Source organism: Athalia rosae, chromosome 6 (assembly GCF_917208135.1).
Source record: "Athalia rosae chromosome 6, iyAthRosa1.1, whole genome shotgun sequence".
In the NCBI taxonomy this organism is placed as follows: domain Eukaryota; kingdom Metazoa; phylum Arthropoda; class Insecta; order Hymenoptera; family Athaliidae; genus Athalia; species Athalia rosae.
In genome coordinates this window covers 12,602,428-12,619,115 of record NC_064031.1, presented here as the reverse complement: position 1 = coordinate 12,619,115, position 16,688 = coordinate 12,602,428, and the positions used below count along the sequence as shown (strand labels likewise).

Here is a 16,688-nt window from a genome sequence, read left to right as displayed (position 1 = left end):
AATTATCAAAAAATTATTATCTCCCAATTTTACAGTAACGGAAATGTTGGTTAACGTTCTAAACATTTGCTCGGACGACGAGCTTATGAACGACGGCGATGATGCCCTAGAGGAAGGTAAAATCAATAATAAAAATTTTACTACACATCTTTCAAATTTGAAAATATTATACCAGGCATATTTTTCATCTTCCTCCCCCGAATCGACCGATCTATTGAAAATCGTTCTCTCTTTTTCTCTTTGTTTGAATCAAATGAGATGAAGATATGTGTACATGTACCTATACTATATGTACTGCATACTGTATACCTATTCTACATACGAATCGAGAAATTCGAGAACGATTTTCCAACCCGATAATTTGACGTGTTCACGCAGACCCATTTCTAGACAGGATCTGTGAATCGGTTTTTTATATATATTTATGAGAAAAAAAATTTCTATTTACCTCGTTGTAAAAATGATATCGATGAATCGTGATGAAATACTCAACAAAAAATGAAAAGAAAAAAAAAGCAGATCCCGTAACACAGCGTACGCCCACTTTGAAAATTTCATTCGTCCAATCGCGATCTATTACATTACACGCATACACATATCTGCACTTCTACAAAACGCGAAAAAACAAAAATTTACGAACAATACCGTACACATATAACATATGATGGCTGTCTCGTATGGCGGTGTAAAAATCGCGTTGAACTTTTTCTTGTGCGGGTTTTTTTTTTTTGGTATCCGCAGCACTTCTGAAATGGTTTCAACTCTAATGGAACGTACGTACTGTGGAGAGTTCCAACTATTTTTCATGTTTTTTTTTTTTTTTTTTGTTCGCGACTCGCTATATTCAGGGGTCTCAATTCGTCGTATATCGTTGCCAGGGAAACCGCTGCAGAATTTCGCCGCTAAGTGCAGTTGGGTGAAAAAAGAAAAAATAAGAAAGTATGAATGGAACATAAAATTACGCGAAAAAAAGTATCCGGGTAAAATTTGACGGAGCAAAATTTGTTATCCCTCAAAACGATCGACCGTCAGCGAGGCCTCGGTTGAATTCGGACGATATTCATTCGTTTGTACGATTATTATAATATGAACACCAGGTCGACGACCGCTTTCGGAGTTTAAGAATAGTTTATAAGTTCGAATCTGGTGTATTGTGACGACCTACTTGGAAACTATCGAATAATCATACACATGTTCTTGACTCGAACTGCGAACTGCGAAACTCGGTCCTCCCTTGCATCCCTTGCGATACGAATACGGGCAATAAATCCTTCTACAAATTTCTTTTTTCCCCTTATTAAAGAAATAAAATCGAAGAGTAATCACTTGGTTACGTCCCTATTATTTCTTTGAGTTTATCGTTTGACGGGACCTCCTTAGAAATGTTTAGAGATAACACGTAATTTTGTCTGTAAGATATGTTAAAAAAAAAAACCAATTTTTCTCTTTGTCTCTCGGCTACTCCTGGACAGATGGTAAGAAAACTCAAAATAATATATATCACCACATACTTTCAGCTTCGATTATCATTATTTCAGCTACATAGATGATTAAATAGTGTCGATGTGTCATTTCTTTAATATATACACCTACATACTATATTTAAATATTATTGTGTGTATATATATATTCCCTATATGATTTTTTTTTCTTCATTCGTTAAATCACATTATTTATATCCGTAATAATAACATTAATAATAATAATGATAACCATGAACATCGGAGGATAACGGAATAGAAGAAGAAATTTCTCTTCTCTGTATGTTGATATTTTTGATAAAAAAAAAGCTTTTTTTTTTAATGTTTTTCAAACATATTTTACGGCACAAAGCCTTTTGCAGTTCATAGTCACGATTATAGTCCCATTTTTTTTTTTTTTTCTACTTCAGACCTTGATTAAATCATTTAATTTTTTTTTCATAAAATTTTTCATTCAAGATCGTAGTCCACATATCTGTACTACGCTAGAAAAATCAGTCACATTTCGCAGAGATGAGAATAATTATATGAATAAAGGATAAAACGTATCTATCGGATCTGAGGAACGCGATCTTTGGATGTCGTGGGCATGCCTACGTCCCCAAATCGTAGACAGAATCAGAATGACGATATAAAATAGACGTTTGACAAAAAAGGGAAGACAAACATTTTCGTAGTGAAGTAATTTTGTTAAAACATTCCGAATTCTCGCCTTATTACTTCTATAAAATTATCCAAAAACAAATTATCGCGTCCTGATGTCCATATTTGGTTGAACGTACGTACATATATAAAATGTCGATGTTCTTTCATTTTTCGATTAAAATTTTTCTGCGCGACTTCATACATTATTATGAATTATTATTATTAGTCGTATAATTATGATTATTGTCATTATTGTTATTGTTATTGTTATTGTTATTATATTATCGCACCCTTTTTTCATCATTAATAACGAAAGAAAGTCCGCCCTTCATTACCGCCCTCCCGTCAACGTTTCGGTTGAGATAATTAATTTGAATTGATATGTTCAGTTGAAAAATTAAGAAAGATAAGAGAATAAATAAAATAAAAAAATCAACACCCGTATGGATATGGATAGAATGGTTTTCTTATTTGAAGATTATGCATATTTTATGTATCGAGAAAAATGAAAAACACCGAAGCCCCAGTTCTGCGAACATTACGAGCCCCCCTTTTTTCTCTTCGCCCCCCAACTGCCCCGAATTGATGCACTTGACTGTCTTTTTATCGTGAACCTTCTCTATTATATTTGTATCAATCACACTGGCCTTGTTGGACTTCTCTCTTGGCACACTACTTCTACCACCTCAACCACCTCTTCTACTACTACTACTCTACTACTACTACTACTCTACTACTACTACTACTACTACTACTACTACAACTATATTCAAAACTCCGTTAGTAGCAGCAAAAATCGTAATTAAAAAAAAAAATGGTAAGTCATATGAAAGACTTACTTGTTATTCGCAAGTAATTGATATTCAATAATAAAAACTAATATGATAATAATCATCGTCATCTTATATGAGGATGTCAAATTTTGTGCAGTGTTGCGATAATATATTACTATTATTATTATTATTATTATTATTATTATATATATTGCGCCGATGCTACTCGGCGTCTACTTACCTAGAAAATTCACGAGTCTATGTTACAATCGTTATTATATTTTCAAATTACTCAACTAGAATTCGACGCGCGTACATTATCTTCACGATGTATGTAATTATTTATCGTACGTGCATACGTGTATACGCAAAATTTATACGAAAAATGACATACATTTAGGATATTTCGTCGCATACGTATAGACTATCGCGTCTCGCACGTCAAATTTGAAAAAAGTTTGAAATTTTCTGACAAACGCCACGCGCATATTTAGAATAGAAATTCTGAAAAAATTGTTGCATAAAATATTTGCGCAAGTACACGCTGATTGGTTGATCAGTGAACGATGTTTATGTATACATAATATTATATATGGGCGCCGTGCTATGTGTCAGTCGTATTGATTATATTAGCGTTCGAATCGCTTGGTTTTTTTTCGTTTTCGTTATTTTTTTCTCTTTTTCTTTATTCGTTAATTTTTTTCGCATGCATATATATTACATACATACATATCATACAATCGAGTCTTTGGATAAAATGTACAGTAGCTCTATATTCGCATTGTAATCATAATTTTTCGATTGATATAATCCGTTGAAAATCGGCAGATCGGATATTAATTGTACACGGTATACGATACAGTTTGTTCGTGACTTTTCGCTTTGAAATATTGAATTTTCTGTCGGCGCGTATGTCTGTAGGTGCATTCAATCAATTACAATATGATAATTGTTATTCATTCTTTTCTGCAATCGTCATGTACACTTTGCATATCATACTATTATACGTACACGTAACACAGAGATATTATTTTCTCGTTCGACTTGTCAGACCGTAATATTTTTCATTCATCACGATGATCGCTCATCTTTATTTCATTTCAATCTTTTCTCTATTTTTGTTTCGATACGTTCTTTATCAAACCCCCATAGACCGCACTTTGCACCACTGCGCAACCGTAGCAATAAAACGGGGCGCGCAATGACCCAAATAATTAACGTTCCGTGGTCGAGTGACGCGAGTGAATTCCTCCACTTGAAATTTTTTTTATCTCGATTTTTTTTCTCTCCGTTCTTCCCACCCCCTCGCAGCGAGCCCGGTTTTCGTTGATTGTTTATTCATTTAATTTTTCGTTTCGGTTTTTTTTTTCTTCTTATTTTCTCTTCTTTCGATCCATTGAATTTTTCACTCCCTTCGGGTTTTTTCGATTTCGGGTGTATGATATTCATCTTTCCTTGTTTTTCAAATATTACTCGCGCCAATCAATCTCTCGAGGTATTGTATAATTATCAACCATGTATATAATGTACATGCATTATACATATATATTATTATGTATACCGGGCTAAATACATAGGCACGCGTTTGACGGCCGAGCGAGATGTGCGAAACGGAGTAAGCTTCGGGGTTTTTTTTTCCGTTGTCTTCCAAACGGAAACGGAAACGGATTAGCGTCCATGATGATTTTTTCTCGCTCACGAGTACTGGCGGTTTTTTTTTTTTTTACCTTCGCCCCCACCGGGGGTTCCACCTCCCCTCGATTCAATTTGGTTCTTCACGTGAGGTTTGCGTCGGGGAACGTCATCAGATTGAAACGAATAGCAAATAATAGGTGATTAATCATCGATTGTCAGTCGAGTAGAATCGCGACGCATATATATATATGAATAATATACATAATTCCGGTTTGTTTTAGAGTTCATTTACCGCATACGTTTTTCCAATCTTACGAATTAATCTCGTCGCATTTTGACATACGTTTGAATTGCACGTTAACAACATCCTGCCGTGGGTAGATCTCGTTGTTATACGTATATGAGTTGAGGCGATAATTATTTTTAAAATATACGTAAACGAGTATAACGCAATTAGATAACGTATGACGTGGTGAGAATTAACTTGAATAATTAGAGTGAATTTTTCGTTTTACTTCCGTGTTGATTTCTTGCAAAATTTTCTCTCGCATTCGTGTGAACGTTTTATTCGATTTATTGTTAGCGTTGATCAATTAATTTTATCACAGCTTCAAAATTTTGTTAATCAATTTTCCAACGATCTGTTAATCGGGTGCAAAGTTGACTCGACGACAATCACCCGCTAAAAATAAAAAACTAAAATAAAATAAATAGTTTAACTGATCAATGGAGGATAGACAGGACTGTAAAACTCAGGTTATCAATTAGCACGATAAGTATGGCGGACGTATGAGAAAAATAAAATTAGTTAGCTAGGAGGTGGAGTCGTTTTCGATAATGAATTCTCGTTTTCCTCGTTGTTGGATGACATGAGCATCAGGTGAATAATGTAACGAACCATGACAGCAGTGATAGGACTAAATTTCGAAACGACAGTCGACTTATACATAAGTTCGGGTTACTTATTCTTCGCAAGTTCATTCGGAAATCACTGGCTGGCGACATTTAATTAATCATCCAATAATCATGCCTTATTGATCCCTAAATTAGCCGAGAAGCAACTGCAACATATCATGCTCCTATGATAATTAAATCTAATTAATTGCGTGTGACGAGAACTGACAAATTACACTCGCCTTTAACCCCCATCTAGTCGGACGTGACATTGGTTTTTCCTTTCTTTTTTTTATACATATGAAAATATGTATAATTTTTTGTTTGATTATATTCATCACAGTAATAATTCATTGATGATTTTTTTTTTTCACTAATCGGTGGTAACGCTGATCTATAATTTGGCCTCTTGTTGTTATTAATTTTATTATTTTGTGTAATAATTTTTTTTTTTACATTTCACACGCACTATATATCCATGCCCATTGACAAAATTATGTATTCTTGTGATTTTCGGTTTCTTCTTTTCGCGTGTATTTTTTTTCTTTTCATTTGACTTCGTTATTACAAAACATAATAATGCCTGGTGTGTAGAAATTTTATTTTTGCGCATGTTAATATTCCAATAACTGTATACGTATGTAAGGTGAGCTCATAATTTTATAATATTTTTTACAGGTGGCAGCAGCTTTTTTCACTTCATATTGTAGTTTCTATATAAACGCAAAAATTCTAAGTTTTACAAAAAAAAAAAAAGCTGCTGTCCCCGAAACAACGATTTTTGAAATTAATTAATATATATTTTTTTCAAAAGGTTTTCAGGAGCTTCTATATTTTTCTAACATTTTGCAAATTGCAGATCTATTATATATACTATATGTATACATTTACCATCAAGTAATTACTGTCACGTTATTGATTATATCGCGAAAATTTGAGAAATTCTTTTTTCGTAGAATCGATACAAATTTGATAAAAGTAAATTATTTTGTACTTAACACGTCAAATATGAATTTTCAATTTTTGTTTCTATTAAATTTCCTACGATTTAGTCTTTTAAATTGCAAAAATAAGAATGGCTTCGATAACGCGATTGATACAAAATTCTTAATAAAAATTTTCAAAACGAACCAAAAATCAAAAGAACAAAGATATTTCCGTTTTTTGCACTTGGATGCAATTTTGATATTACATAATGTGACTTTTCAAAGTCGGTCCTCGCCGCAGCCGCGGAATATATATTTGACATGGATTTAAAAATTTCGTATTTCTATCATTATCAATCAATCGATCGATCGAGTTGCCGATTATAAAGCTCTGAAAGTTGCCGCGAGAACCGACCCATTGTCAGTATTTATTCCCAGGTATACTAATAATTAATTAATTAATTAATATGTTCTCATTGCTTTCAGTATATATATTTCGTTGGCAGTTCCATAATATTATATTGAAACAAATCGTACTAAAAATACTTATCGATCGTTATAATTCACCGACTGGGGCTGCTAGGTTGTCAACACTTCGGTCTTTTTATGGCATTCGTAACGTGGTTGATTCTAATTAAAAACCAAGTGGCTGATGAACACAAACGGGGGGTTAATATCGAAATATCGATAAAAGTAGGCCATACGTAAGAGTACGTGAAATTCATCGCTAACGAGAAATTTCATTTCAAGGAGTTACGATACGGTTGGGGTCCATAATGGGTTCCGGCCCTTCGACTACCGAAAATTCGTCAAAGTTTCATGCAAATAACAGTCAGTCGGTGAATATATGACGATCCGATGCCATGAAAAATAGTAATGAAAACTGAGCGATGATATAGATAAAAATTGGAAGAGAAAAAAATTCAAAAAATCTGTCACACGTATATGCTTGAGAATGCCACTGACGACATGCACTTGTTTTTTTTTTTCCGTCTGTTCTATGTGCTCTTTTGTTTCCACTACTACCACGATCACAACCACCACTACCACTTTTGGTATTACAATCCGAATCGATCTTACCTCCACCAACCAACCAACCAACCAACCAACCACGTTCACCTGCAACTATCACCAACTATGAATGAAAATGGCCGCAAATGACGCTGCTCTGACATTGTTGGTACCTATGTCCTTGTCCTAATGCTTCGCCCACGCCTACGCCCTACGCCTACGTGCCCAATGCTGTCGGCGTCTGTTTGTCGGTCGGTCGTTCGGTTCGGTCGCTTTTCTTGGTGGACTACGACGACGCCCATCCTTGCACCTCGCGTACGGTGAGTGATATTGCGATTGAGCGACGCTCTCCAACGGGATCCGAGATAAACAAAGAAAGACGTACACTGCATGCTGTGAAAATGAGATGCAGGTGAAGAAAGAACACTTTCTTCCGAGTCTTCTCTGTTACTCGGTGACCGGAAATGGCGTTTGCATATATAGACAAACGTATATATGAAATGTGTACCGTAAGAAAACAAGAAAAAAAAAAGAAAAAAAAAAAAACCAATGATAATAATTCATGCAAAAGGAACGCAGGATTTTCTCGAATCGTGACTGATGCCTTATCGTTCTTAAAAAAAAAAAAAAATAAAATGTCCGATCGAATTCACGAAATCTATCATTTCTGCGTTCTTTTTCCATTCACACATCGTATATGTACACATATACATAGTTATATATATTTTTAGGTATCATGATACGTGATGATCGCGAATGATCGCACGAGGAAAAAGAAAATATGAGAAAAAAAAAAATAATTACACAAGCATCTTGTATGCTCGAACCATATTTACACGAAATTTCTGTACTGCGATGCACTTGCGCTCAAAGAGAATATTTTTCATCCACCATAGAATGAATCTTGAGAAATCTACACGAGAATTATTTGAAGTACATCGTCTGCCGATTTTTTTTTTGATTTTTTTCATACTATTCAGCTGAGCTTTACGCCCGAACGATTCGAAAGACGATATGAAATTTAATAAAAATTCATGAAAAAATTCAAAAAAACTGCACCCTAAAAATTGTGTTCTTACACATAAAATACGTTTTATATGACATGAATTTTCATTGCAGACTTTTAGCGAAAAATGTAATAACAATATAAAATAAAATTTCAACAAAAAAGAACCATGATCAACAAAATGAAGGAAAAGAAAATACAATAGCTTCGACGTTTTACGGTGTACGGTGCTGTTTAACGACCGCTTGAAAACGACCACCGCGTGTTTATAGCTGAAAAGTCGCTTTCCAGTTACATCGTAAATATGTAACTGCTTTTCGCGCCTATTTGTCTCTTTGAGCCCCGGTTGATCGCATTACGGAACACGCGACGCGTTGCACTGTACCGCGTACATCCATGTGACGAACGAAATCCACGGCGAGATCATGGCCGGTGACTCGTAACGTTTCTGAAATAAATTTACAATCTTTTTTTGTCCGAACTACTCGATCCGAGAGAATCAATGAAAAAAACGAGATAACAAAAAGCAATTCAACGACACACGATTGATCGGTGGAATAGAAAAGAAATAGTAAAAAATCACCATTTGTACTAGCCGTATATATAGCGCTTTCACACGATAGATATATACACGATACATTACACACCATCGTACCGAGGGCTACGAACCGCGAGGGCGTAACCCACTAGTTTCGTCAATGGAGAAAAATAAATAAACTAAGAAAAGAACAATGGAATTTCGATAATTCGAGTAACTTGTGTAATGCGCGGTTCGAAGATCGTTCGTGCAATCTTTTTTGTGCGTTACGCCCCCCCAGCTGTCAGCCCTCAATATACTCTTAGTTATTAGGTAATCGTTATTGATAGAAGGGCTTGATCTGTTGTAACTGGTAGTAAAATCTGTCGGGTCGAAGGTTTCAACAATTTTGCATCACTCGTTTCCAACTGATCCTGAAAAAAATCAAATCTCTCGATCGAACTGCGTCCGCACGATGTCGGATATGCGAATGAACTAGGTGAAGAATAATTTTCTAGCAAAGAAAAAAAAAAAAAAAACAACGACTACGCGTGATGCAAAATCGTGACCCCAACACCGCATTGGTAGAATGTATATTACATTGAATCTACGTACCTATCATCTGTATAATATATTTGTTTGTCATCCGTTATGTAATAGCCTATGTATAGACAAGCTGCATATGTTTACACGTGTAATCGTCTCTCGTAAACTAGTACTATCATAGATTGTCTTTGGTTTTTTTTTCTTATTTTTTTTTCTTTCTCCTCTTTCTTCTTTTGGTGTGTCAAAGAATATTGGTAATATGAAACGTTCATTCGGAAACTGCAGAATCAGAAGCTAAACAGTGAATCTTGATAGATATGCATCTTAAATGTTCGATGAAAATTAGATACATATCTTACATTTTTCATTTGATAAGAAAATGTCAGAGGGATGTTCGCGTACGTTCGTGTTCCATGATTATTATAAAAGAAAAAGAAAAAAATGATGACAGCGGTATACGCATGTGATAGAAAAGCGATGACTAGGTAATCCCCGTTCTGGCGAATCGATAGTAAAATAGGAAAGAGAAGAAGAAAAATTTCGCGAAAGAAAAAGTAAATTATTTTGTGCACAATTTCACTCGGTTTGATAAGTTCTTCAGACAGACGTAGAGGCTGAGAGTTGAAAGCCAAAAGTTGGCGCTGTACGGGTAAAAGAGATTCGAGCTGATGGTAGCTGGGGGAAAAAACGAGTGATCGTAACTTTGACGTCGTAAACTCGATGCTCGCGAATCCATCGAAATCTGGATAGCCATACCTATAGGCACGTATACACATATACGTATACGTATACATATATATATACGAACCTTATGTACGAGGAGGTTTATCGCCAACGTGTACACCGAACAAAAAAAAAAAAACGTGGGAAAAAATCTGTCGATAAAATTTTATGTACATAAATTGTTCGGTTTCTTTGTTCGTTTTTTTTTTCAACTTTTTGTCTGCCTTCGAGACTGCAGTTTCCCTATTCATAGGTGTGTACGTAATTCCTGTAGAAAATGGCTCGTGAAAGGAATAGAGCGTTTCTTAGGTTCGCGAATAATGTTTATGCATTAGAGTAGATATTATAAGTCATACGTATTCGATAGGTACATACAATGATCTCCTCTTAAATACACACGCACATAATATTATTGAAGGACAAAAGAAATATAATAAATAAACTGTTGGGGAAGGCGAGGCGAAACGGGGTATACTTGAGGAAAGCCCGAGTTTTGTAAAACTTAGATACGATGACACTCCTTTCTTTTATTCGTATTTGAAGTAAATGGTAAAGATTTTCAGATACCATGAGGAAAAAAATAAAATTCAAATTCAGAATGACGTTTCAAGTTTTCTTTGATCATTTTTAATGAAAATTTTACACAGTTTTTAGGGTACCATTTTGGCCCGCTACCCCGTCTTGCCCCGCCTTCCCCTATATTAATTTGCGATTATGCAATCTCAAAATAAATATGTATACGATATAACACATACATAGATTTATAACCTTATGTATTCATAGGCATGAGGGATGATCGATAATCGCGTAAATGGCGTATGCAATTTACCAACCTTTTAGGAGCCCGTACATTTCGACGTGCAATCATTGTTTTTTTTTTTCAAATAATTTTTTTTGTTCATTCAAATTTAAATTTAATAATTACTTTTGGTACGAATAGGTGCAATTGCAAGTAAGCAATTTTTTTGAATAACTTCGTTCAATCACATATTAGGTTGTATATTCCATATTCTAATTTTACATTCTGCTCTTTATTTTTCATTTCCTAATGATTAGCGATAACCAGTGAATTTGCAGATTGCAGCGATTACGGGGTGTAATTCGCTAAAGATTAGTATTTTTCATCGACGAGCCATACCGAGAGTTTAATAAAAAATATCCTTCGATAAAAATGAAGAGCAGAATCCATAACTATATTTGATAGAGATTCTTGTAGTTTATCGATGAGATATATTAATTTGATTCAATTGTTGATTTATTCGTATCGCATGAGCATGGTTTGTGCTTTTATTCGTTAGAATATTGTGATATGCACGTGTTTTTGGCTTACCACGTGTTGTGTGACTTTTATCATACGTTTATAGTGTAGTTCTAATTTGAGATTTCATTTGAGCGATAAATTAAAATTATAATAACGCAACTTCTACGTACGTATGTACTTATGAGAAAAACAAGAAATAGATAAAATCAAAAATTGAAATTCTAGTAATTCTCGTTATCAAGAATTGCGAATAAAATTTTTGGTCAAGCATAATTTCGATAGTTTGTGATAAAAAAAATTTCACTAATATCGTGGTTCTTTCCCCAAAAAAAATACAGGCACAGCAGCTAATCTCCGCAAGGAAGTAATCAGAAATAAAATCAGGGCGATTGGAAAAATGGCTCGAGTATTCTCTGTACTTAGGTGAGTGATAAATTTGCTGAAACCCCGAAACACGTACTCGCTGTCTTTCGGATTTTCAATAGTTCCATCAAACCGCGACGAAAAAAAAAAAAAAAAAAAAAAACCACCATGATCATTTTCACAGGGAGGAAAGCGAAAGCGTCCTGCAGCTCAAAGGACTCACGCCGACCGGGGCGCTACCACTGGGCGCATTGTCGGGCGGAAAAACGTCTCTCAAGAATGGTGAGTTTGAAAATTTTTTAGCGATTGAAAGTTGAGTCACTCGGCGGATCTGATTGATACGCAGATTCGATTTACCCCGGTCCTACGTGTTTTCCGGAGCGATCTCGACTGTCAAAACTGTTTATACATTTCAGCGTTACAAGGTTTCTCGCCGAACCACAAGATCACGTCGTTCGCCGAAGCTAAGGGTCTGGACGCGATAAACGAGAGAATGCCACCCCGAAAAGACGCCCCGCCAACGCCTGCGGCCGAAGAGAAGCCCGTCATACAACCACCAGCGGGTCCGAGTGACAAGCGTGACGCCGCAGCGGCGCAACCCCATTCGTGAGCCTCAAACTCGTCCGACTGAGGTGAGTAAAAATGTCGGAGAATTTCCAGCCCCGAAAATTGTAAGAATCGATGATTCGTGATTAACGAATTCAGCGTAAGACACGGCGGATCGAACAACTCTTCTCGTACGTCGAATTAACGTTTGTAAAATGGTTTTTTTTTTTCATTTTCACAGGTGACAACAAGTGTGGGACTCGTGTCCCTTAGTGGTCGCCACACAACAACAAGCATTGCTCGTCTCTCCCTAGCTGATAGAATATAGAAAGAAAAAGAGGATGAATAAGTAAATGAAAGATGAGGAAAAATTAAAAAAAATTGAAAGAAGTCTTAGTAGAAGAGGATGAAAAAGAAGGAGAAGAAGAAGGTTCATCGAGTCAGTCGTCATCGAGTCGCGTAAAGGATGGTCATTAATTAAATCATTGCCAATCATCAATGCATCACCTCGGCATCACACCACCGCATATACATTACATATTATTATATTACACTATACTAAAAAAAAAAAAAATATATATATACACATACTATACGCAACATACATACATTATACTATAATAATACAGAAGAAAAAAGTATGGAAGAAGATAAAAATAATATACAACTCACATATAAGAATATTATTGATAAAACGAATACAAGAAAAAAGAAAAAAAAGTTGAAAAGAAACAATACAAAACAAACAAACAACAAGTGAAGACAAAGAAATATGAAGATAAATATAATAATATTAATAAATAACAACAATAATGATAATATTAATAATAATAAGAAAATAATACGAACCACACACGAGCCCCGCGTACCTAACATAAAATGAAAGAAGCAAAAACAAGCAAAAGAATAATAATAATAATAATAATAATAATAATAATAATAAATGTAATAAATTAATAAAATGAAATGGGATGAAATGAATGAATAAAAAAACAGAGAAAAAAAATAATAATCAACTATGGATATATGCAGCTGATAAAGCGTGTCGCAAAACCAACAGCTGGTCTGTTCGTATATGCGACGAGACTAGTGTTATAGTGATATGGTTAATCGACAGAAATTTATTAAATATGATGGTGTCGTAAACTAATCGCATTTGATTGAGGAATCGCTGTCATATTTTTAATAAAATTTTTATCGTTTCCTATAGCTATTTAATAATAAAAATTGTCTGGTTAGGGTATTAAGATTCTTGGCACGCCACCCGATCGCATAGGTATATTATATATATATAAATAATTATATATATACATATAAAAAACAAAGTAACGAATGAATAAAAGTAAATTTAAATAAATGGAAGAATAAATAAATTGAGGGAAACAACAAAAATTTTTTGGCCAATGGGATATCGTCGAGGGGACAAATTTTTAAATTAAGTCGAGCATAAGCGTAGGCTAATTGTAATTTAAATAAATAAATATCTATACATATGAATAAATAACTACACAGAAAATGAAGTTAACAATGGAGGTAAATAATTGATTGATTAAATTAATTAACCACTAAGAAAAGAAGAAGAAAACGGAGAAAAAGAAATAACTAAAAACAATACGAATGTTAACCTAAGATACATATATGTACAAACATGTATAATATGTATTATATCAATATATGAACATACATATTGATATCTACATCGCACAATATATTATTGTGCGATTCGCAAACGGTTTATATGCTTACATACGAATATATATCAGTATTGTTATACTATGGATGAAATCTCGTTGAGAGCGGAAATTGAATAAATTTACAGTTTTTCCACATTATACTGAAAACAAGATATTAAAAAAAAGATCAATTCATTACACACAAGGTGTGGGAATTAGGTATGTATCCCCTTTGTTTCATTTGTCATTTTATTTATTTACTTTGGTTTTTTTATAGTCGGAAGGATTTTTTTATTTTTTTTTTTCTCTCGTTTCATTTTCTACATTTCCCTTCGTTCCCACACTTTGATGATTGGTTGAAGTAAAATTATTATCATTACATTATCCATTATTATTTTAATTTCCTCTTATTCCGATTAATTGATTGATCGAATGACTTAGAGACGCACCCCGACGTTAAGCATGAAGTTATACAAGAAATCTCGAGAAAGTGACAATTTAAATGGTATAGAGACAAGATCTAATAATATAATATAAGCCATGACATGAGTCCCCTCGGCGACATCCCGCTCCTCCGATCTGGTGCGTGGGTTATTACATAAAGCTAACCGTGAAAAAAAGTAACAAGAGAAAAAAATACACAAAAAACTTATTCAAACAAAAACGTGTTGAGAAAAAATGGAAAACTAAGGGATAATTATACGAAGAGAGAAAACAAAGAGAAGTAAACGAACTAATTGAGAGAACTAAAAGAGCGGAGCATAGGAGCGAGAATAAGAGAAAAATGGTTGGTAAGAAATGGGGGATAAGGAAACATTTTCATGGTAATCCAATAAAGATTATTACAAAAGTATAATCAAATACAAAAATGAAAGAAAGAAAGGGAAAAATCTTAATTGTAATGATTTAAGAAATAACCGATAAAACATAATAATTATAATAATATTAATATAAATAATAATAATTATAATAATAACAATAATTAAAATAGCATTATCTATTGATAAAGTAATGATAATAAAAATAACAACAACAATAACAACAATAATAATAATAATTATAATAATTATAATTATAACGAGTAATAATATTAATGATCGTTTAACATCTAATGGGGTTGAACTTATATGATTTCAATGTGTGTTCTTGCTACCTATCAGAAATGAAAATTATTAACAATGAATAAATAAAACCGGGCCGCAAAAACTGCGAACGCTCACTTTTTGGACTTGACAGTGATTTTCTCTATGATTTTTAATGTTACTTTCACCCACCTACCTACCTACTTAACTAAATCTATCTCGTCGATATGATCGATGAATGAAGTTGGAGATGAACGGAAAACAGACAGGGGATAATCAAAGAAACTCGTTAAAATGCGTTGTATGAACTATACTGTAATTTAATATCTTCACCATGGATCAGTGAAACTCAATCGCACATTGATCGATTTCAAAGGGGGATACGTTAAACTGACTTCATACTCGTGAAAATCGGTAATACCCGTTATATTCACAAAATTTCGTTTCATTTATTACTCCTGTCCCATTATTTTCCAAAGTGTTGTTCCATTTAACAATCATTGACGGTAAAACCATTATAATAATTTTAATTAAATCCATCAAGTTCATTTAACTTGTTTTGTGTTTCAAATCTTCTTATTTCAAACAAATTGTGCGTAATTGCATGTATTTCACATAACAACCAAGTGTAAAACATATATCACGTGCGTGAGGAAAAAAAAGGACATCAATTAGTAGAAAAAGCCACTTTCAAGACAAATACGGCAAAATATGTATAAATTCATATCGTTCGGAAACATACAAATTGAAATAACGACGACAAATCGAAAAGGAAGAAGTACGAAAGATACAACCAAAAAAGAGAAAAAAAAAAACATGATATAAAAGAAATGTCAAAAGATTTAAAATGAATATAATTAATGATAATTAATTAAACCGAAAAATATACCAATTAATATATACATACGTATACATGTATATGTATATATGTATACATAATTTATTATATATATAATATATCTCTCTCTCTTCACTACGATATATAATATTATATATAATAATGAATAATTCTATCTCTCTTTGCTACCAAGTTGTACTTATTCTTAATTAATTTAATTGTACAAAAAAAAATGTGTTAAATAAATATACAATATAATATACAAATATAAATAAAGCACATTATATATATATGTGTATGTATATACGAATATACACATATATATATATATAATTATTGAATAATAATTATTATTACTATATTGAGAAATGAAGTAAGAGTATATAATATAGGGGCGCGAATGAATATTCAAGTGAAAATGAAGAAAGAAATATTACAATAGAAGAAACAATATAAAAATTTATCACTATTATAATTAACATTATTAATTTTATTATTTATTATTATTATTATTATTATTACTTTTATTCTTGCTGTTGTTATTATTATGATTATTGTTACGATCATTATCATTATTATTACTATATCATCACCCTTGTTGTTGTTATTCACATTATTATCACTGTTATTATTATGAATAATATTATTGTCATGAGTTTAAGATTTAGGTAATTTTTTTCCGTGTGTAAAGTTCATCTAAAGTCATTTGAATAAAAAAATAAAATAATCATAATAAATAAATAAATGAATATGTTATATATATGTATA

At 33.1% G+C, this 16,688-nt stretch overlaps 1 protein-coding gene across 6 annotated transcripts in view; it reads left to right on the top strand.

Annotated features, from left to right (window-relative positions):
* Positions 1-15,848, top strand: part of LOC105690863 (serine/threonine-protein phosphatase 2B catalytic subunit 2-like) — a 65,398-nt gene extending 49,550 nt beyond the window's left edge. Inside the window, exons 10-15 of one of the 6 annotated variants that reach the window (XM_012409005.3) lie at positions 36-116; positions 2,914-2,943; positions 11,757-11,841; positions 11,966-12,063; positions 12,198-12,413; positions 12,569-15,848. In XM_012409005.3, coding sequence (XP_012264428.2) covers positions 36-116; positions 2,914-2,943; positions 11,757-11,841; positions 11,966-12,063; positions 12,198-12,391 — 488 coding nt within the window. In that variant the 3' untranslated portion in view covers positions 12,392-12,413; positions 12,569-15,848. Of the gene's footprint in view, positions 1-35; positions 117-1,472; positions 1,476-2,910; positions 2,944-11,756; positions 11,842-11,965; positions 12,064-12,197; positions 12,414-12,568 lie in introns of all 6 variants that reach the window. The other 5 variants (XM_012409004.3, XM_012409006.3, XM_048657371.1 and 2 more) reach the window with 5 other exon arrangements.
* Positions 15,849-16,688: the final 840 nt, after the last annotated feature.